The sequence below is a fragment of the Hemitrygon akajei genome, chromosome 18 (assembly GCF_048418815.1).
Source record: "Hemitrygon akajei chromosome 18, sHemAka1.3, whole genome shotgun sequence".
NCBI classification, from domain to species: Eukaryota; Metazoa; Chordata; class Chondrichthyes; order Myliobatiformes; family Dasyatidae; genus Hemitrygon; species Hemitrygon akajei.
Window position 1 is genome coordinate 34,623,367 of NC_133141.1, and position 24,098 is coordinate 34,647,464.

The 24,098-nt window shown below is 39.3% G+C and overlaps 1 protein-coding gene across 11 annotated transcripts in view; it reads right to left on the reverse strand.

Annotated features, from left to right (window-relative positions):
• Positions 1-23,860, reverse strand: part of pan2 (poly(A) specific ribonuclease subunit PAN2) — a 113,545-nt gene extending 89,685 nt beyond the window's left edge. For all 11 annotated transcript variants that reach the window (XR_012102043.1, XR_012102044.1, XM_073071345.1 and 8 more), the window contains exons 1-8: positions 23,728-23,860; positions 21,156-21,463; positions 15,588-15,757; positions 14,934-15,054; positions 14,275-14,352; positions 2,916-3,183; positions 1,620-1,962; positions 400-496 (exon numbers count right to left, since the gene is read on the reverse strand). Coding sequence is in view for 9 of the 11 variants with exons in the window: in XM_073071345.1 (XP_072927446.1) it covers positions 400-496; positions 1,620-1,962; positions 2,916-3,183; positions 14,275-14,352; positions 14,934-15,054; positions 15,588-15,757; positions 21,156-21,455 (1,377 nt within the window). In the remaining 2 variants the exon portion in view is untranslated. The remainder of the gene's footprint in view (positions 1-399; positions 497-1,619; positions 1,963-2,915; positions 3,184-14,274; positions 14,353-14,933; positions 15,055-15,587; positions 15,758-21,155; positions 21,464-23,727) is intronic.
• Positions 23,861-24,098: the final 238 nt, after the last annotated feature.

The following is a 24,098-nucleotide window of genomic DNA, read 5'->3' on the forward strand; positions in this document are numbered from 1 at the left end:
CATGATAAAAAGGTCCCCTCACAATTGTCCACAGGGAAAGTAATGTGTCCTCTTCAACTACTTCCAAGTAACAAAATGCTACTCCCTTAATCAGTGTGAATTCTGTCCACCAGTTGGTACTAGTAAATCTTTAAGACTCCTGTGACCTTTCCACCCATCAATTGTTCCTTAAATCACAAGTTATTGTGCTGCACTTTAGGATTACAGGGTTCTGTACAGAGTTGCCTCCCCCATCTTCCCCCCCCCCCACCAAATCAACTATTGTTTACCTTGAGGCACAATGGTTTCCATGCACTTGTGCTTAATTAACTTCTGAATCTCCTGATCATCATGCCTAGATACCTTAAGTATACGGTATCACCAAACTACAGGTACAAAATTAATATCTTTCTTTCCTACCTGATTTCTCAGCTTTGTTTTGGGATTCGGGGCATAACCGATAAACCCAACTTTCTTCATTGTACGCAATATCTCAAGGTCAACAGGTGGGGCTCGTCTGAAAGAATAACCAGAGAGGATTTAATACAAAAAAGGACACAGTAGACTGGGGAGGGGGTTTACAAAATCTTCAAATTTAACCGTACATCTTCAAGACATGAGAGCAGGGCATTTTAGTACTCTATATCAATTTTGATTTGTTTTGTCCTCCATAATCAGAAATACTTCAGCCTTAAATTAGATACTAATTCTAATGCACAAGCAATAATATGCCATGATAGATATGAAAATATGAGATTTCCTCCAACATTATGATCACCCAAAAAGGTTAGATGAACAAACTGCAAGGAAAATACCAAAGGAGATACCAAAGAATCTGATACTGTGCTAGCCACAATAATAAAATTGCTTCAAACTAAAAATCCTTTCTTTTTGGGTTTGTATTCATTTCACCTTCAGTACAACCAAATTGAAAAGATATGATCTGTAACAAATGAGTTCAAACTATTTAATTCCCCCCTCATATCATATACGACAGTAATTCAAAGCTTTTTCAAAGTTAAGACCATACAAATGGTATGGCACATCTGGATATAGAGATGGTGTGAGGATCAAGGATAGAGAGGGAACATACTGCATTTGGCAGTTTTAATTCTTGATTGGAAGTGGAAGTGGAAGGTTCACAGAAAGATGGTCTCATACATCTCCTGGATGCTAGAGGAGGAACCATGCTCATGGATACAATGCTATCTGGTGCTTCATGGATAATAAATGTAAGAAACACATTTAAGAGGAATGGATACACACGAGGAATAGTTGTGTAAAGTCGTGTGAACATGCCAATCTCTTGTGAACACCCTTTACAATGTGATGGCTTTTGATTACACAGTGCTGCATTTGGTATAGCCCATACACTGAAAAATAAGACACAGAAGCGAACAAAGGGGGGGGGGGGGGGGGGAGAAATGAAGTGGCCTTGGTTTTTATCTATTGGGAGGAAAAAAAACAAGAATATCAACAATGGAAGGAAAATGGCTCAGATAGAAGTCACTGAAATAAAAGCAATCAGAATGTCAAGATGTTGTAAAGAGTAAACACATTTCATATAAGCAAATTCAATAAATTTAAGCAATACTTTGTGTGCCTCCATTTATGAGAATTCTACTACAAATTTTAATTACCTGGGTGTGACAACGCAGTTTGCTGTTGGCCAGTCAGACAACAGAGAATCTGTGATGAGAGGTACTGGAATGAGGGATAAAGGCAAGAGCTCATCATTCCAGTCCAGATGTGGCAGTGTATCTACCATGCATGGCATCGGAAATTCAATCTCACGGGAGTATGGATTGAATGTAGCACTTGGCGAGTCTGCCCATAGATGCACACACCCTCCAGAGTCTCCAAATATTAATGCTCGCTTGCTAGAAGATACATCAAATGACATAACCAACTGTCCCACAGTGTTTATGTGGAAAATATCTGCAGGACTTGCAAGGCCTGTTGGTTCACAAAACTGGCATTGTCCTGCAATAAGGAAAAAAAAAAGACTTCTGCAACAAATTGTAGCCCAAATGAGATCTTTTACCAACAATACAAGCATGTGCTTGCCTGCTACATTTAACCGATATTCTACCCAGTACACAATTCAGAAATATTTCTATTTAAATGGCAATCTGAAGTAGTAGCTTGTTTGAGGATGCAGTCAGCTTTAATATTATCAGGATTCAACTTAAAAACCTGCCAATTTAGCTAGAAGGACAATGCTAAACATTCATTCAATGTCAAACCCTGATAGATCAGTTTTCTTGTAAACACTATCCAGAACTTTCAGGTGTTTAACAATCTTATATTCCCAAAACATTTTCCACATTTACAATTTTCAAATGTTAACACTTGCTGCTGGGACTGATTATATTAATTGTTTTTTTTAAGTATTGCTAGATTACTACAATCATGGATCCAATTTCACCAGATGCCATGATTTTGTTTTAATTGAACCTCGACAGAATTAATATATAGCTATGTTAAGTTTTTTTTCCAATTAACTGAGTAAATAGTACTGGATTTTAACAAAAAAAGGATAAGACAAATGCTTTAAAAACAGCTTCAATCATTATTACTCAATGAACTGTCAATTATTATTCACTGTTTCATTATTCAGAGTAGTTGAAGAGCAATAACTAAACTATAAAGAAAAACTTAGCAATGACTCAAAATGCAAATATATTTTAAAGGAAATTTACTCATTGCCTGTTGGTTTCAACTAATTTTATAGAGAAATTAGGGATTCTTAACTACAAACCACAATATATTTTCTCCACTAATTAACCTCTGATTTTTGCATTCAAGTTACACATTTTAATCTAAGCAGCAGAATTATGGCGTGTGTGTTAAATGGTAATTATACCTGAAAATTCAGTATAGCACATAATAGTACCATAAAGTTGCATTAGAATTCTAGTCTTTTTTTAAGATACCTGATTGAGAGATGATGGCTAGCCTTGAAGTATATGTAGGAATAAATCTCAGGAAGAGAGGATCCACGTGAACCTGCAAGGGGCTAATAGCCCGCATCATGCGTAGGTCATATACCATCAGAAATCTGTCACATGACAGCCCATTTATTCGATTTGAGAAGCCACATGTCACCAGCAGGTTCCCATGTACATCAAAATCAGAGAGGCTTCCAGAGTAAGCATCAAACTCGTGTTCTAACTTAAAGTTTCTTAAATCTCGGAGAGATACCTGAAGCACAAAAGAATCGTTATGTAATAAAAGCAATCTTCACATTCTTATTTAATAATAGTGAACACACCACCACTGTGGTGTTTGTTACACAATCCAGGAAAGTCCCAGCCTCAATCTTAGCCACGCAGCAGATGGAACACCACAAACTGGTCTCATTTGTGGGTTGTGACCAACACGGTGCAGCTAGACTGTGTGATCCCTACCATGATTCATTACCCTTAAGTGGAAACATATATACAAATAAAAGCCTCACTTCAGCATGGAAAACTACAAGTACTTGTCCTGGATATGCTGGTGGTTTTGGAACTGCTACCTCCATGAAAATGGCAAATACAAAACCACAAAATTGAATTTAGCTGAACTACATAAAGAAAAACCATACTGTGCCCTCAAATCTGACAGGGATGGAAAACAGGACAAATAAAGCAGCAGGGAACACAAACAGCCAGGAAAACTAGCTTTTCATTGTACTGGGCTAAATTTAAACCCAGAACCTAGAAGTACTGTAGAAAGTTTGAGACCAATTGACTGCACCACTTAATCTCCAACCAAAATCTTGGCAATATTTCATATTCAATTCAATACAGAATTGGATGAAGATACGAGGGGAAAGAGCAAAAAGAAAAAAAAACACACAGTAGTACACCCATTATTGTTAGAAATTATACTAGCATAGGTATTGGGGGAGAATAATGTTTTTCTCATTTCCAATGTAGGATAGTGCAGACAAGCAAGACAGGTCCAAATTAGGACATGGATCACCAAATTCTATATGACCTTAGATTTGCAAAGGGGCCAGGGTGCAGTTCAGCCAGTAGTACTTTGCTCATTCCCTGTTGAAGTAATTTTCTATTTCTTTGTTACTTCAAAGCACATCTGTTGCAAAGGCAGAGACAGAATCTATAACGTTAAGAGGTGGAAGTAATGACAACAAATATTTGATCCCAAGTGGTTTGAACTAGATTTCACATCAAAGATCAGTGATATTTCAAAACAAAAATCTGAACAAAATAATCAAATGCTAAGATATGATGAGGCTGCACATACTCTAGCTCAGTTTTACCAGGTGGAGTGCTTATCTAGAAAGTGGAACTTGTGGCAGGGTCTTAAAGACAATAGCTTTGGTCTTCCCATACAGTGGTGCTATAAAGTTTGTGCATCATGTAGAACTTTATTTCTATATAAATATGAACTAAAAAGTAATCAGATCTTCACACAAGTCCAAAAACTAAATAAAGAGAACCCAATTAAACAAGTAACAAAAATATTATACTTGTTCATTTATTAAGAAAAATGATCCAACATGTATTTACTGGAAAAAGTATGTGAAACTCTGGGGGTAATGCCTTCTACAAAAGCTATTTGGAGTCAGATGTTCCAACCAATGAGATAAGATTAGAGGTATGGGTTGTAGAGGTGTCCCGCCCTATATTTTTTTTTAAAAAAAAGGACACACAAAGTCAGGTTACTGACAGTGATGCTCTTCTCAAGAAAGATCTATTTATGTGCACTATGCTTTGATCAAAACAACTTTCAGAGGAGTTTAGAAGAATTGTAGAGATGCATGAAGCTGGAAAAGCCTACAAAAGCATTTCTGAATACTTGAGTGTCCATCAGTCCACAGCAAGAGAAACTGTCTACAAATGGAGGAAACTCAGTATTGTTGCTACTCTCCCTAGGAATGAGCATCCTGCAAAGATCACACAAAGAGCACAATGTGCAATGCTGAAGGATTTGAAAAAGAACCCAAAGGGTTAACAGCAAAGGACCTGCCGAAACCTCTATATATTGCTAAAGCCTCTGTTAATGTGTCCACTGTAAGAAAAATACTGCTCTCCAAAAGAAAAAGGAAAAAAACAAAAATTGCTGCAAATCTCAAGTTTGCAAAGGACCACCTGGATATTCTACATTTCTGGGACAATGTTCTGTGGACAGATGTGACAAAATTTGAACTTTTTGGCAGAAATGTATTATGTTTGGAAGAAAAAGGGCACTGCACACCAACACCAAAACCTCATCACAACTGTGAAGCATGGTGGAAGGAGCATCATGGTTTGGGGCTGCTTTGCTGCCTCAGGGCCTGGACAGCTTGCAATTGTTGAGGGAACAATGAATTCAAAATTGTATCAAGACATTTTACAGGAGAATGTTAGGGTAGCAGTCTGTCACCTGAAGCTTAATAGAAATTGGATGATGCAACAAGACAATGATCTGAAAGACAAAAGTAAATCAACAACAGAAAAGTTTAAAAAGAAAATTTGTTTTTTGGAATGACAGTCAAAATGCTGACCTTAATCCAATAGAAAAGTTGTGAAAGGACCTAAAGCAAGCAAGTTATGCAAGGAAGCCCACCAACATCCCAGAGTTGAAGCAGTTTTGTAAGGAGGAATGGCCTAAAATTCCTTTAAGCCGATGTGCAGGACTGATCAACAGTTACTGGAAACATTTGGTTGAAGTTATTGCTGTACAAGGGGGTCACACCAGTTGCTAAAAGCAAAAGTTCACATACTTTTTCCAACAAATACATGTAATATTGGATCTTTTTTCCCCAAAAAGTAAATGAACAAATATAATCTTTATACTATTTGTTTAATTGGGTTCTCTTTATCCAGTTTTAGAACTTGCATGAAGATCTGATCACATTTTAGATCATACTTATGCAGAACTAAAGAAAATTCCACAGGGTTCACAAACTAGCACCACTGCACACAGTATAATTCACCCAATATATCAGATCTGATCCAGAGTTTCCTTTGCTTGCCACTTTAATTCCCATTCCCATTCTGACCAATTCATCTGTGGCTCCTGCACTGTTACACCTTTAAATCTGAGGGAACTGTTCCATGCTCTTTTGGACTTCAGAATATGACCACTACTATATCCACTATTCCTCATCTTGTTCATTTTGATGCAAATTACCAGGGCCCAGAGATTTATTCGCTTTCAATTCTATTAATTTCTCCAATACTGTAACAGTTCCATTTAATTCCTCCTTTTCATTAGACTTAGTTTCTTGGCAGTTCAAAATAATTTTAAAAAATTTCCTTTAGTATTTCTCTGTTCCTCCTCAAATTCTCCTTCCTTTGACCAAAAGTAAATAACATGTCTTGATTTTTTCCCCCTACATTCTTGTATAAGTTTTTACATTACACCTTGCACCTTATTCTTATGATCTATTTGATCTCTTGGTCCATTTTTAAAAATTGACTTTAACCTGCTCTCAACCTTCAGACCCGTTACTTTTTGCTTACTCTCTGGATCTAAAATGTGGCTCTTAGCTCTTATTCTTAGCAATAGTTAGGTTGCCTTTCCTTTTGTGCTCCAAGGAACAGATCTTTTTACATCCTACATTTGTTCCTTGCATGCAAGTCATCACTCATCCTTCTTTTCAATGGAACACCCCAATCTATCATCGGCAACTTGCACCTCATACTTTCGTAGTTTCGTTTCTTTAAATTTAAGACCATAATTGCCACTTCCCTTTCCCTCTCAATAATGAATTTTAGTAAGTTATGATCACATTTCCTGAAAGGACCTCAAATAATAAAGTAACTTGATCTCACTGCAGAGTAACCAATAACCTACTACCTAGCCTGCGCCTTAATGTACAGATTTAGAATAAAATCCATCACATGCCTCTATTATTGCTAATTTAGCTTGAAGTGTTTGCATGTAGATTAAAAACATCCACAATTAAGTTCATGCCTTTGTTGTATGCATCTGATTTCCTAATTGATGTCATCCCTTTCATTACTACTACAAACTGGAGGCTTACAGTAAAGCCCCGAAGTCTTCAGCTGCTATTTACTTGAGCTCCATCAAAACTGAAGCAATATCCTTTCTCACTGTTGCTTAGATTTCATCCTTTTATTCACGGTACTAACACACACTCTTTTCCTTATTGCCTGTGTTTATTAAATAACCTGTTATCCAACCCTTGTCATCATGCTGCCACATTTTCTAACTGCAATTATATGGTTTCCATTCAAATCCATTTGCATTGCTGAGTTGTTACCTTTCTGTGACCACTTCATAAATTCTGGCACAGCATTTTTACAACTTTTTCAAATATCATTAGCAAAACAAAATTGCTAAAAATGTCTATTGATCTGTCTCATTACCATTTTTTCCTTCTCTAGACCCCAAGAGTCTGCAGTGCACATATGGACCATCAAATTCCAGCTTAAACTGCAGCATATCAAGCTGTGGGCAACTATTTGCTGCAGGAGCTCAGCAAAGAGCATCAATTTGCGGCAGGCTCCTGGCACAGCAGCGCCATCAGTAACACATCTCACTAAATACCATGTTATTATGACTGCTTTCAGTGATGATTCTATTAGCATTCTTATTCCTGCAAATAAATTCTGAATGCTAAGCAAAGTACCAGCATACAAGTAGAAATAAATACAAAACAGATAGATGAAAGGCATTACAAAGGTTGACTGCTGTGTTTAAAGAAAAGTCATTTGGTCCAGAAGGGATGTTTAGATTCCTTAGATTCAGAGTAGATAGAAAGAGTGGACCAACTATGGATTATAGAAGAAATTAAGGATAGTAGTTAATGCAAAGACATACAAAAGTTGCTAGATAAAGCAACAACTCTGAAGCACGAGAGCATTAAAGCAAAGAATGACAAAGACATTGATAAAGAAAGGAAAAATAGAATACAAATTAAACCAGTAAATAAAAACAAATTGCAAAAGCTTTGATGGGTATGCTAAAAGGAAGGGATTAGTGAGCTAACATGGGAGAACAAGTTGGTAAAAGAAAATGGCAGAGGAATGAAACACTTTACATCTGCATTCATAATCTGGAAACCAAGGGTCCAGTACAACTGAGGAAATAAAAGGAACCAGTTTTGGAAATAAAGCTATTAAGCTCAAGAATTGATGACACACAATCCAGAGTTTTCAAAGAAGGTGGCTATGAAAATAGTAGGTGTCCTGGTTATCATCTTATAAAGATTCTATAAATTATGGAAAGATTCTTGGATACTTAAGAGTAGCTGTTATAAGACTATTAAATGGTTCCCTCATACAAGATGGGCTCTTGTTCTCACAATCTATCTCATTATGATCATGCACCTTACTGTTTACCTGAACTGCACATTTTGGTAGTTTTTACACTTTATTCTGCATTATTAGTTTATAATAGTATACAAGACAAGCTTTTCACTGCATCTTAGTACATGTGAGAATAATAAACCAATTCCAGTTATGAGCTACCTATTTAAGAAAGGAAGCAGAATGAAAACAGGGAACTAATAACCTGTTCACCCAATACCAGTAATTGGAAAAATGCTAGAATCTATTATTAAGAATGTGATGTCTATACACTTAGAAATCACAAGCTGATCATTGTAAACATGGATCTGTGAAAAGGAAAACATGCTTGACTAATCCACTGGAGTTTGTTGAGGTGGTGTGTGGTAGAGTAGGTGTGTGTGGGGGGGGGGGAAGAAATTGTGGATCTCTTCAGAAAGCTTTCAGTAAGGTTCTGTATAGGTTTTTGAACAAGGTGAGAATGCATGGAATCGACAGCAAAATATTTTAATAGCATGCAAACTGATTTACATAAAAACAATGCAGGAATAAACTAGCTTTAATCAAATTACCTGGACCAGTCCTTGTGCTTTGACCTTGTATAATCCATAAACAACTACTTGGCTGAAGGGCCTAAATGTCATAGGTTCCAATCCCGATGATACAAAATTAATTGGGGAGGGGGATGTAAAGAAACTTCATGGGAATGCAGACAAGTGAACAGGTGACAACATGGAAGATGCAGTTACCGTTGGGTAGGAAGTACGGAAGCCTGATATCCCACACTACAAGGTTCAAGGACATGCTAGTTCTCTTAACTATTTGGTTCTTGAATCAACCATCAAAACCCTAATTACTAGATTAGCAATACCATGATCACTTTGTACTACAATGGACTTTATTCTAATTGTGATTTTTGTTGCAAAAATTGTGTACAATTTGATTTTCTTATGAACACTACTTACATGATGCTATGTGCCTATGATGCAGTTGCAAATAAAATGTTCATTGTATCTGTGCATACATGCAACTTGTAAATGTGACAAATTCAGCTCTGACAAGGTGTAAAAATATGCAATCTGCCTCAAAAGGAAAAGTAGAAATGTGAATATCCTTTTTTTAAAAATGGCAAGAGACTGGAAAATGACTATGTTCAAAGGGACACAGGTACCTTTGTACAAAAGGTCACTGAAAACTAACATGCAGGTGCAATATGGAGTTATGCAAGCAAAAGGTACACTTACTGCAAAAGGTTTTGAATAAAAGAGTAAAGATGTCTTACTACAGTTATTACAAATTTGGTTCAACCACACCTAAGCACTGCGGGCAATGTTGGTTTTATGCAAAAAAAAAGTCCTGATCATAGGAGTTCAGTGAAGATTTAACAAGTCTATAGTGAGTAGGGATTGAGTAAGCTACGGTAATCCTCCATTCTCTAAAGTCTGGAAGAATGGTTCTATGCAGGGAAAGTTCTGTCTCTCAAACTCAATTGATGGGTTTTTTAAGATGATAACTGAAGAGGGTATTGGCAGTATATTGACTACTGTATATGGATTTTAGTTCAAGTTCTATTTCAAGTTTACGAATTTAAGAATACATACACAGGGTATAGATGCCATGAAAGTTAACTTTTTGCAGGAGCAGCACAGTACATTACAAACATGTCAAATAATTTAACAAACTTAAATTTGACAAGACCCCTCATTCTAGGCTGGTCCAGAGGATCAAGTTTCATGGGATTCAGAGAGCTGATAAACTGAATCTGAAAGTGGCCTGGCCATAGAAGAGAAAAGGGTAGTGGTTGAAGGATGCTTTACAGATTGGAGGTCTGTGATCAGCTGTGTGCTGTAATGAGACTTCTTGTTTTAATATACATTAATGATATAGATGAAAATGCAGGTGGCCCAAATAGCAAATTTGCAGACGACTAAAAAAAAAAATACAAAATGCTGGAGAAACAGAAGATCCTATGGATGGCAGCATCCATGAGGCGGGGGAGGGGGGGGGAACAAGATAGTCAACATTTCAGATCAGGACCCTTCATCTGAAAAGGGAAACATGTTTGACGAAACCACTGGAGTTTGTTCAGAATGTGTGTGGTAGAGTGGATGGGGGTGAAAAAAAACCTGGTTTCCAAAAAAAAAGTTTCAGCAAGGTTTGACATGGGTTGATGAAGGTGAGAATGCATGGTTGTGAAAGGATACAGCAATACATTCATCAGTTGCAAATTTGGGCAAAGAAATAACAGATGAGGTTTAATCAGAAGTGTAAGGGAATGTAGTTTGGAGGTCAAATGCAAGAGTCAGGTATCAGTAAATGGCAAGACTCTTAGGAGCACAACAAGGGATTTTTCAGGTGCAAGTGCATTACTTGTGGGTGCATTAGTTGCCATCCCCAGCTTGGGCACTGACAATAAAAACTGGCAAGTCTTTTTGTAGCTCGACCATTTTAGAAGCACTTCTCATCTTCTACTATGGAGGATGAGGAAGCTTGGTTTACCAGGATATTGCCAGAACTGGAGGATTTTAGCTACAATGAGGCTTTTCATTCCAGGACGAAGGAGATGTCTTCCTTTTTTTTTAAAAAACAAAGGGGCTTCCCTTCCTCTACCATCAACTCTGCTCTCAAATGCATCTCTCCCATTTCACACACATCTGCTCTCACCCCATCCTCCCACCACTCCACTCGGGATAGGGTTTCCCTTGTTCTCATCTACCACCCCACCAGCCTCCGGGTCCAACATACAATTCTCTGTAATTTCCGCCACCTCCAACTGGATCCCACTACCAAGCACATCTTTCCCTCTCCCCCCCCCCCCCCCCTTCCTGCAGGGATCACTCCCTACGCGACTCCCTTGTACACTCGTCCCCCCCATCCCTGCCCACCAATCTTCCTCCTGGCACTCACCCTTGTAAGCAGAACAAGTGCTACACCTGCCCTTACACTTCCTCCCTCACCACCATTCAGGGCCCCAGACAGTCCTTCCAGGTGAGGCGACACTTCACCTGTGAGTCGGCTGGTGTGGTATACTGCGTCAGGTGCTCCCGGTGTGGCCTTTTATATATTGATGAGACCAGATGCAGACTGGGAGACCGTTTCGCTGAACACCTACACTCTGTCCGCCGGAGAAAGCAGGATCTCCCAGTGGCCACACATTTTAATTCTACGTCCCATTCCCATTCTGATATGTCTATCCATGGCCTCCTCTACTGACAAGATGAAGCCACACTCAGGTTGGAGGAACAACACCTTATATTCCGTCTGGGTAGCCTCCAACCTGATGGCATGAACATTGATTTCTCTAACTTCCATTTATGCCCCTCCTCCCCTTATTACCCCATCCCTTATTTATTCCCTCCCCCTTTTTTTCCTCTCTCTGCCCCCTCACACTTTGCCAGTTCACCATCTCCCTCTGGTGCTCCCCTCCCCCTTTCTTTCTCCTGAGGCCTCCCATCCCATGATGCTTTCCCTTCTCCAGCTCTGTATCCCTTTTGCCAATCACCTTTCCAGCTCTTAGCTTCACCCCTCCCCCTCCTGTCTTCTCCTATCATTTCGCATTTCCCCTTCTCACTTTCAAATCTCTTACTATCCATCCTTTCAGTTAGTCCTAACGAAGGGTCTCGGCCCAAAACGTCGACAGTGCTTCTTCCTATAGATGCTGCCTGGCCTGCTGAGTTCCACCAGCATTTTGTGTGTGTTGCTTGAAACTCTTGGATAGCAGTTATAAACCAAACTCACAACCTATAGCTGATGAAATCCAGTCAGAGGTTCAAACTGGGATAGGAAATTCAGAGAAATTAATTTGTAAAACCATGGGGTACAAGTAGAGAAATGAGACTGATTGGATTGTTATACAAAATTCACCATAGGCTCAATAGGACAAGTGATGCTGAGCTGAGACCAATGCTCCCTCTAAAGGTGTGGGTGTATACGTGTGCACACACACACCCCTTTTGCTTCTAGTGTACAAAGGAATTAAAACTGTGCACAGAAGGTTGCCACCCTCTACCCTCGTTGGCATGTTAAGTATATTTCACTATTATTCACAATCACATTTTCTTTTCGAGTTTCTGATGTGGACGGTGTTGACAAAGTGGAGTTTGCGATGATTTGTCTGCAGATTTTAGAACTGGCTTATTTATGCTTTTTTTTTGTGAAGAAATTATTGATGATGTTTTTTGTAAAGAAATTACTGATGCACTATGTTGAATTCCAAAGAAGCAAAGGGCGTGAAGCGCAAAAAAGAACTGCTAATTCATTTAAAGCGGAACGGCTTATTATCCTTAGAATAGCTTCAGGTTTACTTCCACTTAAAAATTCAATGCGCACATCTTGTCACTGGGCAAAAAAATTGAAAAGGATAACATTTTTGTGTACTCTAGTCATTACAAATTAGAGGGAACATTGCCTGAGACAGTGGAAAGAACTCTCCAGAACTTCTTCCAAACAGAGCCTCTGGAGCCCTTACATTCACCAAAAAGGGTGGGGGGGAAATCAAGGTTTAATATTCCATTTGTAAATGGCAGTACCCTATCCTACACTGGAAGAATCATTCTAGACTATTACACTCAAGTCTCTGGAATAAGGGTCTCGGTCTGAAACATCAACTGTTTGTTTATTTCCATTAATGCTGCCTGAACTGCTGAATTCCTCCAGCACTCTGTGTTGTTTGGGATTTCCAGCATCTGCAGTATCTCATGTTTATAAACTTGTATCAGTAAATGTTTTTGACTTTCCAGTGCAATGCATTTGAAAGTTGTTTGAGGAGAGCTTGTGCTGACCTTACTAATAACAGAGGTAATTCCCAGCTGTTGATCAGCGAGAATTGAAACCTTTTAGGGCTTTCCCCAGTGATCCAATAAAGAAATATTTTGAAAAAGTTGACTCTTCTGAAACCAGGCAAAATGTCTACAGGGGAGTTATTTAATAACTAAAATTGTCACTATTGTGAATAGCAAAAATATTGCATGATTACAATGTCTTTCCAGATTGTGCTATTTTCCCACAACATAAACAGATTGCTGGAAGAACTTTGTAGGTCAATCAGTACCTAACTACTCAAACATTTTCCCTTCAGTAGTGAACTAATTAAACAAAAAAAACTTAACTCTGAATTTAACTTTAAAAGCTATGTTTGCTTACTAGACTAGTTAGTCTTTTCTATACTCTACAGCAAGTAGATCCTTTCAAAACTACACAGTCTGACATATGTGGTTTCATCAGGGCCCTGTATAATTGTAGCAAAACATTTTTACTGACCTCATTTCTAAATCAAACCTGAATGAAGTCATTCGCCAATATTCACTTATTGTTGTACAAATAAAAGTAGAAAATGGATGCAAGCAAGAAGGAAAACTACATTCCATGTATGATCACTGCTGATCTTTATTATACCATAATTCACTCTCTCCCCACATGTTAAAATTTCCTCATGTTACTCCTAAACATCATGTGACCTCTTGTTCTACAAGCACAGGACACATCCAGCCTGTTGAGCCCTGCCAGAATTTTGTATGGTTCATGCAAATCCTCTAAACCATAGTGAATATAGGCAAAATTGACACAATCTCTCCTCATGCAGAGTCCTGCCATCGCAGGAATCAGTGTGGTGAGCCTTTGCTAGGCTCCTTCTATGACATCTTTTCTTAGGCAAGGAGACCAAACTGTCTTACAGAGCCCTATGTAATTGTATCAAAATATTAAAAAATTTGCAATGAAGGCCAATATAACATTTGCCTTAGCTGCTTGCTGCACCTGCACTTCTGTGAACTGACATACAGAAACACTCAGCTCTTTGTAGAAACTGGGAAATGTTGGTTATCATTAAAATAACACCAAATACAAGTAGCTAACTTCACATTTACCTGAAAGATACTGCATGGACACGTTGTATACATTTTAGGATTGTGAGGGAAAAAGAGACATGGCAAGATAGTAGCAACAATTGGAAAATGGATTATTCAAGCTTCTTTTTCCCGTTGCTACATTTTAAATTCAGTAGCTTCCGAAAGTATTCAATATTCAGTAAAAGCTTCTATATAAATACCTTTCCTGATGAATGTCCACAAAAGAAGAAGCGGTTAGACTGCCGCATGATTGTGACACCTGGAACCTCAACGATGTACTGAAAGAGACAAAAATTAAACTCCAAATATTGCCATTCAAAACATGTTAAAAAGAAAAACATCCAAGATATTTATAAATTCTTGATCTATGGACACAAACTTTGGATTAATCACACTAAACTCTGGAATGCAGTTTTAAACTGCATTTAAACGGCTGAAAATGGAGATGGCAATAAGGACGAGAAAGAAACAGCAAGAAAGACTGAGTCACACTAACTAGAGTTTAAGATGTACAAAATAATATTTTTTTTAAAATCAAATTATGAGAATTGATGTGTATTACATGAATGCCACACTCATCTGTTATTTGTACTAAAGAAATCAAAACCATTTACAGATTGTCATGAACCAGACTCTCGCAACTATTTCTAATATTGAATCAAAGACAGACCCCGAGTGCCTAAAACAAGGGTTATGATTTACCATTATTGCAACTGGAAACCTGCTACTGGCAATTCCATCCTCTAATATACCTCATCCATAATGGCTATCAGTGGGAAATTCAGCTTTAAAGCATTTAAACATATATTTATTTTTAAAAAACTGAAAATACCTTAAAAGGTTTGTTCTTAGACCTTACCTTTTCACTTTCTTGTACTGCATTTAAGTCTATTTCTCTGACATGATTCTGAAGGCCCCCCAGCAGAACTGAGTTATTGTCGGTGAGGAGGAGGCTGTGCATATCCTCAGCTTCATCCATACTAAACATGGAAACAAAGTATTAGTTCAAGTATTCGAACAAGCAGGGGCATTAGACAAAAAAAAAATCAAAATCAACACTTATTTACTTGAAGTTTTCACTTCCTCCTTAGTGGTGCCAACTCATTTAGGAATACAATGCACTAAGGACTGCTGACGCTGACCTTATTTCAGCCTCCCTCAGATTTTCCAAATGTCCATTCCTCAAACAAGTTTTAGTAGTAACAAATAGCAATTTCATCAACAGTAGATTGACAGGAATGTCTTGCAGCCATTTAATTTGGTCCCTGACAGATGTCTGCAGGCATGCAACCAAATTAACGGTAGCACATGACAGAGTCACAATCAAGTGCACATGGGAATAGATGTTCAAGTGAATACCAAAATATTCTAGTTAACGCCAGCACAGGAGAAATGAAGACTTGGAGTGAGGGGGAAAAAGGGAATAGACTGCAGCTGCACAACCATCATGAACTTGTTCAACACTGAATTCACTTCAAAACTGCAACAGACCAAATATGCAAAATAAACTTACACGTAATCAAACATTATAAGGCCTCCTCGAGTAAAACCCTTCAGGTTATTTTTATTCAAAAAGAGAATTCCACTTTCTATTGTTTGTATCTGACGTACATCATCTGTGGCGTTAACTTGAAAGGATGAGTATCGTTCCATAGTAGGACCAAAGAAAGATGTTACATGACCCTAGAGAAAAAGATCAATAATAAATTTAGTTATGCATCTAAGATAAAGTGCTCACTCACTCTTGAAGGAAACATCAACCACCAGTAAACAAATTAGCAGTAAACACTTTATTTACACCAATGACAACTAAAGATTTAGAAATTTCAAATTGACATAGAACATCACAGCACAGTACAGGCCCTTCAGCCCATGATGTTGTGCCGAAATTTTAACCTATTCCAAGATTAATCTAACCCTTCCCTCACAAATACAGTGTCTTGAAAAAGTATTCAGCCCCCACAACTATTTTCACAGTTTACTGTCTCATTTCCTAAATTTAAAATACATTGATGTAGGATTTTGAGCTAATCTACATCATGCATCATGTAAAATCTACAGAAAAATTCCAAAACTTGTCAACAATTTACTAAAAATTAAAAACCAAAATTGAGACTGAAAAAGTATTCACCCCCTTTGCAATTACTACACTAATGTTCCTCAGGTGTAATATACAGTATTACCTTACCAACTCACCCAAATTGTGGATGTAGAAAATTGGAGGATCACCTATTTTTAATAAATTCATAAGAATAAATACTCCCTCTCTCTATAAGGTCCAGCAGTATGGTAGATATTCAACAGACCAGACCAAACCAAAATGAAACAAAAAAAATATTCAAGACAAGTCATGGAAATGATAGTGGAGAAGCAGAAAGCAGAAGAGTCTGGGCCTGTGGCTCAGAAGGGTAGGGAAAGGAAGAGGAAGACAGTAGTGATAGGGGACTCTATAGACAGGGGGTCAGACAGGCGATTCTGTGGACGCAGGAAAGAAACTCAAATGGTAGTTTGCCTCCCAGGTGCCAGGGTCCGGGATGTTTCAGATTGTGTCCAAGATATCCTGCAGTGGGAGGGAGAACAGCCAGAGGTTGTGATACATATTGGTACCAATGCCATAGGTAGGGAAAGGGAAGAGGTCCTGACAAAAGACTACAGGGAGTTAGGAAGGAAGTTGAGAAGCAGGACTGCAAAGGTAGTAATCTCGGGATTACTGCCTATGCCACGCGGCTGTGAGAATAGGAATAGAATGAGGTGGAGGATAAATGCATGGCTGAGAGATTGGAGCAGGGGGCAGGGATTCAGATTTCTGGATCATTGGGACCTCTTTTGGGGCAGGTGTGACCTGTACAAAAAGGACGGGTTGCACTTGAATCCCAGGGGGACCAATATCCTGGCAGGGAGGTTTGCTAAGGCTACTGGGGAGAGTTTAAACTAGAATTGTTGGGGGTGAGAACCGAACTGAAGAGACGGAGGAAAGGGAGGTTGGCTCACAAATAGAGCAAGCTTGTAGACAGTGCGAGAGGGAGGATAGGCAGGTGATAGAGAAGGGACGCGCTCAGACCGAAGGCTTGAGACGTGTCTATTTTAATGCAAAGAGTGCTGTGAACAAAGCAGATGAGCTTAAAGCGTTGATCAGTACTTGGAGATATGAGACAGGAATGGTTACTTCAAGTGCTGGGTTTTAGATGTTTCAGGAAGGACAGGGAGGGAGGCAAAAGAGGTGGGGCTATGGCACTGTTGACCAGAGATGGTGTCACGGCTGCAGAAAAGGTGCGACTCCATGGAGGGATTGTCTACGGAGTCTCTGTGGATGGAGGTTAGGAACAGAAGGGGGTCAATAACTTTACTGGGTGTTTTTTTATAGGCCGCCTAATAGTAACAGGGATATCGAGGAGCAGATTGGGAAACATGGAAAGGTGTAATAATAACAGAGTTGGCGTGATGGGAGATTTTAATTTCCTAAATATCGACTGGCATCTCCCTAGGGCAAGGGGTTTAGATGGGGTGGAGTTTGTTAGGTGTGTTCAGGAAGGTTTCTTGACACAATATGTAGATAAGTCTACAAGAGGAGAGGCTGTACTTGATCTGGTATTGGGAAATGAACCTGGTCAGGTGTCAGATCTCTCAGTGGGACAGCATTTTGGAGATAGTGATCATAATTCTATCTTCTTTACAATAGCATTGGAGAGAGATAGGAACAGACAAGTTAGAAAAGTGTTTAATTGGAGTAAAGTGGAATTATCAGGCTATCAGGCAGGAAATTGGAGGCTTAAATTGGAAACAGATGTTCTCAGGGAAAAGTACAGAAGAAATGTAGCAAATGTTCAGGGGATATTTGTGTGGAGTTCTGCATAGGTTCGTTCCAATGAGACAGGGAAGTTATGGTAGGGTACAAGAACCGTGGTGTACAAAGGCTGTAATAAATCTAGTCAAGAAGAACAAAAGGTTCAGAGAGCTAGGCAACATTAGAGATCTAGAAGATTATAAGGCTACTAGGAAGGAGCTTAAGAAGGAAATTAGGAGAGCCAGAAGGGGCCATGAGAAGGCCTTGGCGGGCAGGATTAAGGAAAACCCCCAAGGCATTCTACAAGTATGTGAAGAGCAAGAGGATAAGACGTGAAAGAATAGGAGCTATCAAGTGTGACAGTGGGAAAGTGTGTATGGAACCGGAAGAAAGAGCAGAGGTACTTAATGAATACTTCAGTATTCACTATGGAAAAGGATCTTAGTGATTGTAGTGATGACTTGCAACAGACTGAAAAGCTTGAACATGTAGATATTAAGATAGAGGATGTGCTAGAGCTTTTGGAAGGCATCAGGTTGGACAAGTTGTCAAGACCGGATGAGATCTACCCCAGGCTACTGTGGGAGGCGAGGGAGAAGATTGCTGAGCCTCTGGCGATAATCTTTGCATCATCAATGGGAACGGGAGAGGTTCCGGAGGACTGGAGGGTTGCGGATGTTGTTCCTTTATTCAAGAAAGGGAGCAGAGGTAGCCCAGGAAATTATAGACCTGTGAGTCTTACTTCAGTGGTTGGTAAGTTGATGGAGAAGATCCTGAGAGGCAGGATTTATGAACATTTGGAGAGGTATAAAATGATTAGGAGTAGTCAGCATAGCTTTGTGACAGGCAGATCGTGCCTTACGAGCCTGATTGAATTTTTTGAGGATGCGACTAAACACATTGCTGAAGGAAGAGCAGTAGATGTAGTGTATATGGATTTCAGCAAGGCATTTGATAAGGTACCCCATGCCAGGCTCATTGAGAAAGTAAGGAGGCATGGGATCTAAGGGGACATTGCTTTGTGGATCCAGAACTGGCTTGCCCACAGAAGGCAAAGAGTGATTGTAGATGGATCATGGAGGCCGGTGACCAATGGTGTGCCTCAAGGATCTGTTTTGGGACTCTTACTCATTGTGATTTTTATAAATGACCTGGATGAGGAAGTGGAGGGATGGGTTAGTAAGTTTGCTGATGACACAAAGGTTGGAGGTGTTGTGGATAGTGTGGAGGGATGTCAGAGGTTACAGCAGGACATTGATAGGATGCAAAACTGAGCTGAGAAGTGGCAGATGGAGTTCAACCCAGATAAGTGTGAAGTGGTTCATTTTGGTAGGTCAAATATGATGGCAGAATATAGTATTAATGGTAAGACTCTTGGCAGTGTGGAGGATCAGAGGGATCTTGGGGTCCAAGTCCATAGGACACTCAAAGCTGCTTTGTAGGTTGACTCTGTGGTTAAGAAGGCGTACGGTGCATTGGCCTTCATGAATCGTGGAATTGTATTTAGGAGCCGAGAAGCAATGTTGCAGCTATATAGGACCCTGGTCAGACCCCACTTGGAGTACTGTGCTCAGTTCTGGTTGCCTCACTGCAGGAAGGAAGTGGAAGCCATTAAAAGGGTGCAGAGGAGATTTACAAGGATGTTGCCTGGATTGGGGAGCATGCCTTATGAGAACAGGTTGAGTGAACTCAGCCTTTTCTCCTTGGAGCGACGGAGGATGAGAGGTGACCTGATAGAGGTGTACAAGATGATGAGAGGCATTGATCGTGTGGAGAGTCAGAGGCTTTTTCCCAGGGCCAAAATGGCTAGCACGAGAGGACACAGGTTTAAGGTGCTGGGAAGTAGGAACAGAGGAGATGTCAGGGGTAAGTTTTTTTTACTCAGAGAGTGGTGAGTGTGTGGAATGGGCTACTGGCAACGGTGGTGGAGGCAGATATGATAGGGTCTTTTAAGAGACTTTTGGATAGGTACATGGAGCTTAAAAAAAGAGGGCTATAGGTAACCCTAGTAATTTCTGAGGTAGGGACATGTTCGGTACAACCTTGTGGGCCGAAGGGCCTGTATTGTGCTGTAGGTTTTCTACGTTTCTATGTAAAACCACTGAATATACTCGAGTTCAGTGCAAACTATTGTGAAGCCGAAGCCACAGCCACACTCTGGAGAAAAATATGGGGAGGGGGTTGTAGAGAGATGTTAGAAGCAAGTTTGTGTTATATACAGAATGTTGCATCAATGGAATGTGTTATCAAGGGCGGTGGCTCGCTCATTCATCGTGTGACATGGCCAGTCACGGTCTTTCCACGACCATGATTGCTCTTGGCAAATTTTTCTACAGAAGTGGTTTACCATTGCTGCCTTCTGGGCAGTGGCAGTGTGAAGGACGGTGGTAGATAGGCACACAAATGACAGAAAAATAGAGGGAACGGACAGATCTTAAGAGGAGGTTAAAAGGTCAGCACACCGTGGGCCTGTACTGTGTTGTAAAATTCCATGTTAATTTTAAGAGAAGTTGTTCTTGAACTTTCCACTAATAGGGGTAACAGGAAATAGATTAAGGGTGGGAAAACAAGGGAAAATGCAAGGAAACACCTTATTTGAAAAACAGAGCCAATAACATCCCCATGTCACATACAAGCTGCTGAGGGAAGAAGTTGAATGGGATTTGGGGATTTCCTTAATAAAAAGGAAGAAAATTATTTTTTTTTGGCAGGGTGGAAAAAAAAAGGTACTTTACTTTTGATCTCTACACAGCCACTCGTGCATCAGTATTGGGACATCCTGGGATTAAGCGCTTTGTTTCCATGTCTACCCGTTCCCATGTCTAATATACATTTCAAACATTTAGGGATGTAAAAAGGCAAAGTGCTAACCAAGTACTGGGAAGTAATCAACTCAATTACTTAAAGGGGAAATTCCAATTTCTAAACAGCTGATAAGTAATACATCATTTCTTCAATACCTAGAGCCTGTCTGTATTACTTTGTACAGCTGCATAACCAATTTCTTGACGTATGCCAGTGATATTAAATCTGATTCTGAACTGTACATTATCTAATCATTATTTTCTTGTTCTTGACTCACAAGCTATCTAAATTTGCTGCTTCAGACAAGAACAAGCAGGGTGACAAATTTTTAATAATACAGCATTGCACATTGTCATCTTGTGATGAGCAACCATCTGAGCTACACAATGGAAGCACAAGATGGCAACCCTTTATCTAGCACAGACCACAAAAACCTCCATTCTGAAGTAGGTGGTATGAGCAATCTTCCTTAGTTGCAGAAGCAGTACTTACCCCATGACTTCCCACCCAAAGCAATTCATCTTGAAAGTCAAAATGCGAAGTCGTTATAGGGACTCCAACTTCTGCCACAACTGTGTGCAGCTCGGAATACACGCCTTCCATAAGGTGTACAGATTCAGGCATGCCATCTAACTGCACACCGTCGCCTTCCAAGTCCATATTCTGCAGCAACGCCGGGTCAAGTCTGGGATCCAGTGAATGCTCAATCGAGCGTTCCAGGGAAGCACTGATGCCAGGGTGCAAGGATGATGTGTACTCTCCAAGGCCAGAATCCAGACCATTAAAATTCATGGTTTACCCTGGGGATGAAAAGTAAAAGGCACATAGAAATAGGAAGCAATTCCAGAAAAGATGACAGATTTTCAGTCTTATCAACTAGAGTAGGCATGCATAAGAAAAAGGAGAACCAAGTTTTCTTATCTGACAATACCTTGCCCTACAAACTCCAAAGCTATAAAATTGCACTACTGGACTGTATGCAGACCAGACAAAGGATGGACTCTTTCACTCACACATCTGCCAAGCACTGGGAGATGTTAACTTCAGAAGTATTCACATTTTTAAAAAGTGTTTATTATATTATGCAACAAAACAATAATGATGCGTGAATTACAAAGTCAAATATGTGAGTCATAATTCACTTTGAAAAATACTTGAATATAAAACACCATAACCCTACCAGAGCCTAGGATTTCAAATGGGCATGGTACAGACAAGCATTCTAAAGCATTTTGAATAGCAGGAATAAAAATCATTCCAAATTACAACCATTTCTTATTAAAAGATGATCACCTCAAAACTATTCCAGAGAAGAAACATGTCCATATAATGGGCACGTTTCCTCAACACAATATGAAAACAGAAGTCCTAGCATTTTCCCCCTCCCAAAAGTTTATTAATAATGCTGCTGTGCAATTGGTGGTTCCTGATCAAGTGACCAGAATGCATTTGTAAAAAAAGGAATTTAACAGAGAGCATCACAGCCTATCTTTTAAACTTCTGAACAGCCTAACTTGCATATCTTTTTAGGAGCGAGTGACTAGATAGTAGGCAGGAGTGGAAACCCTGACCAAGTTGTCAATTTTGAACACAATGACATTGAATCAAATTCTTGAACACTGCTATACTGCCCGAGATAAGCTCACCAATGCCAACTTGCTTCTTCTGTTATTAGTTTGCTGCTTGCTGCATAAACAAGTTATAAGGAATTGTTTAAAGTAAAATAACTTCAATTAAAGCATACAACTGAAAGCAGATTAAAAAGATTCAGGTAATGAATGAGACAGGGTTCAAAGTGAAGTGCCTCTAAACGGCTTCAGGAAACTAGGCAAAAATCAACAACCTCAATTTACCATTAAGTCTCACAAGAGAATGAAAAATTCCTTAAGTGGAAGAAGCATTGTATGGATTCAGGAAGAACAGACCATTCATTTATAAAATACCCACTGCAAAGACCACAGGGACAAATACTAAGAATTCACAGACATCCAAATGCTCTGTCACATTTAAATGTATTAACTGACCTTTTCATCTATTGTTCAAATCTTATGTATTTTAGATATAGGAAATCCCCAAGGGCAAAATAATCTCCACTTTAAAAAAGTCACTGGACATAAACAGGGAATTAAAAATGGGCAAACGTGCACAGAAATTTGTCTACTTGCTGCATTTGCTCAAGGAGGAGCTCAACTGGGAAAAACTACAGAAATAGAGAATTGCATAATTACTTTTACAATGCAAGGAAACCTAGCAGATCATAGCAAACTCCCACTAGGAGCTATTTGCCAGATTAAATTTAGAAGTGTTAATTTAAGGGCACATATTGGCTCCAATACTTCAGATTATAACACCCCTGTTCTTCAAAATAAAGGATCCTTTAAGTCCACCCAAAAAGGCAAACAGGATTTAAAGTTCAAAGTACCTGTAAACTTATTATCTAAGTACATATCTCACCATACTTCAGTGTATACCATACTGAAGTTTATTTTCTTGCGGACATACTCAATAAATCCATAATAAAATAATAAAAAAAAATAGAACAAATGAAAGACTGCACCAAATTGGGCGGATTTAAAACCCTATCCCAAGGATGATCCCTTTGACAATGTGCGGCTGCCTCAGAACCAATGTCAGCCCAGATTTGTGTTCTCCACGAGGGGCCTGAACTAAGAATCTATAGGCAAGAGTGACACCCATTGAGAAAGAGCTGCAAAGGCAAAATATATCAATTCTCATGGGCCGTCAAACAAGTAGAAACTTCGAAATACCCATTTCCCCCCCCCCCCCCATCAAATCTTCTACCATGCACAGAACCAGCTGAGATGCCGGAAGATTTAGTATTCCACAGCTGAATTTCGTTAAAGCTAAACGAATTTTTTTCCGGTATTCTGACTTATAGATCTCAAAAATATATGGCCTATGTTTTCAACGACAAAGACAGACGTTAAGACCCAAGCTAAAATGACAGCCAGGCCCAACCACATTAATGAAGCGTTCTTCCAGGTTGGTTCTTGCTAAATTCTATTTTGTAAACCCACGTAATGCGTTTCAATATTAAACCTACCAGTACTTTCTCTTTAACATTTATCATAACGCACTAAATAAAAATGAAAAGTACGGCAGGCGCCGCAGGCCGCAGCTCCAAAACCAATACTACCCAGAACCTACAAACGCTGCTACCTTGAGCAACCTCTCAGCCAATCAACGGTGGCAAACCGTTGTTGTTTATACGTTTCAACCAATTGAAACGTAAGATGAAGGCGGGTTTTACATTGTTTCGTGTACGGGTACCGCCTAGAGGATTGAGTCTCGCGTATCCAGAATTTAGCTCAAAATAAAGTCGTCGGGCAGAAAGATAACGGAGATAAGAAAGTTTATAGGGAATAGGGGAATGGAGAGAGAACACATAGGAGCTGAATTAGGCCATTCGGCCTA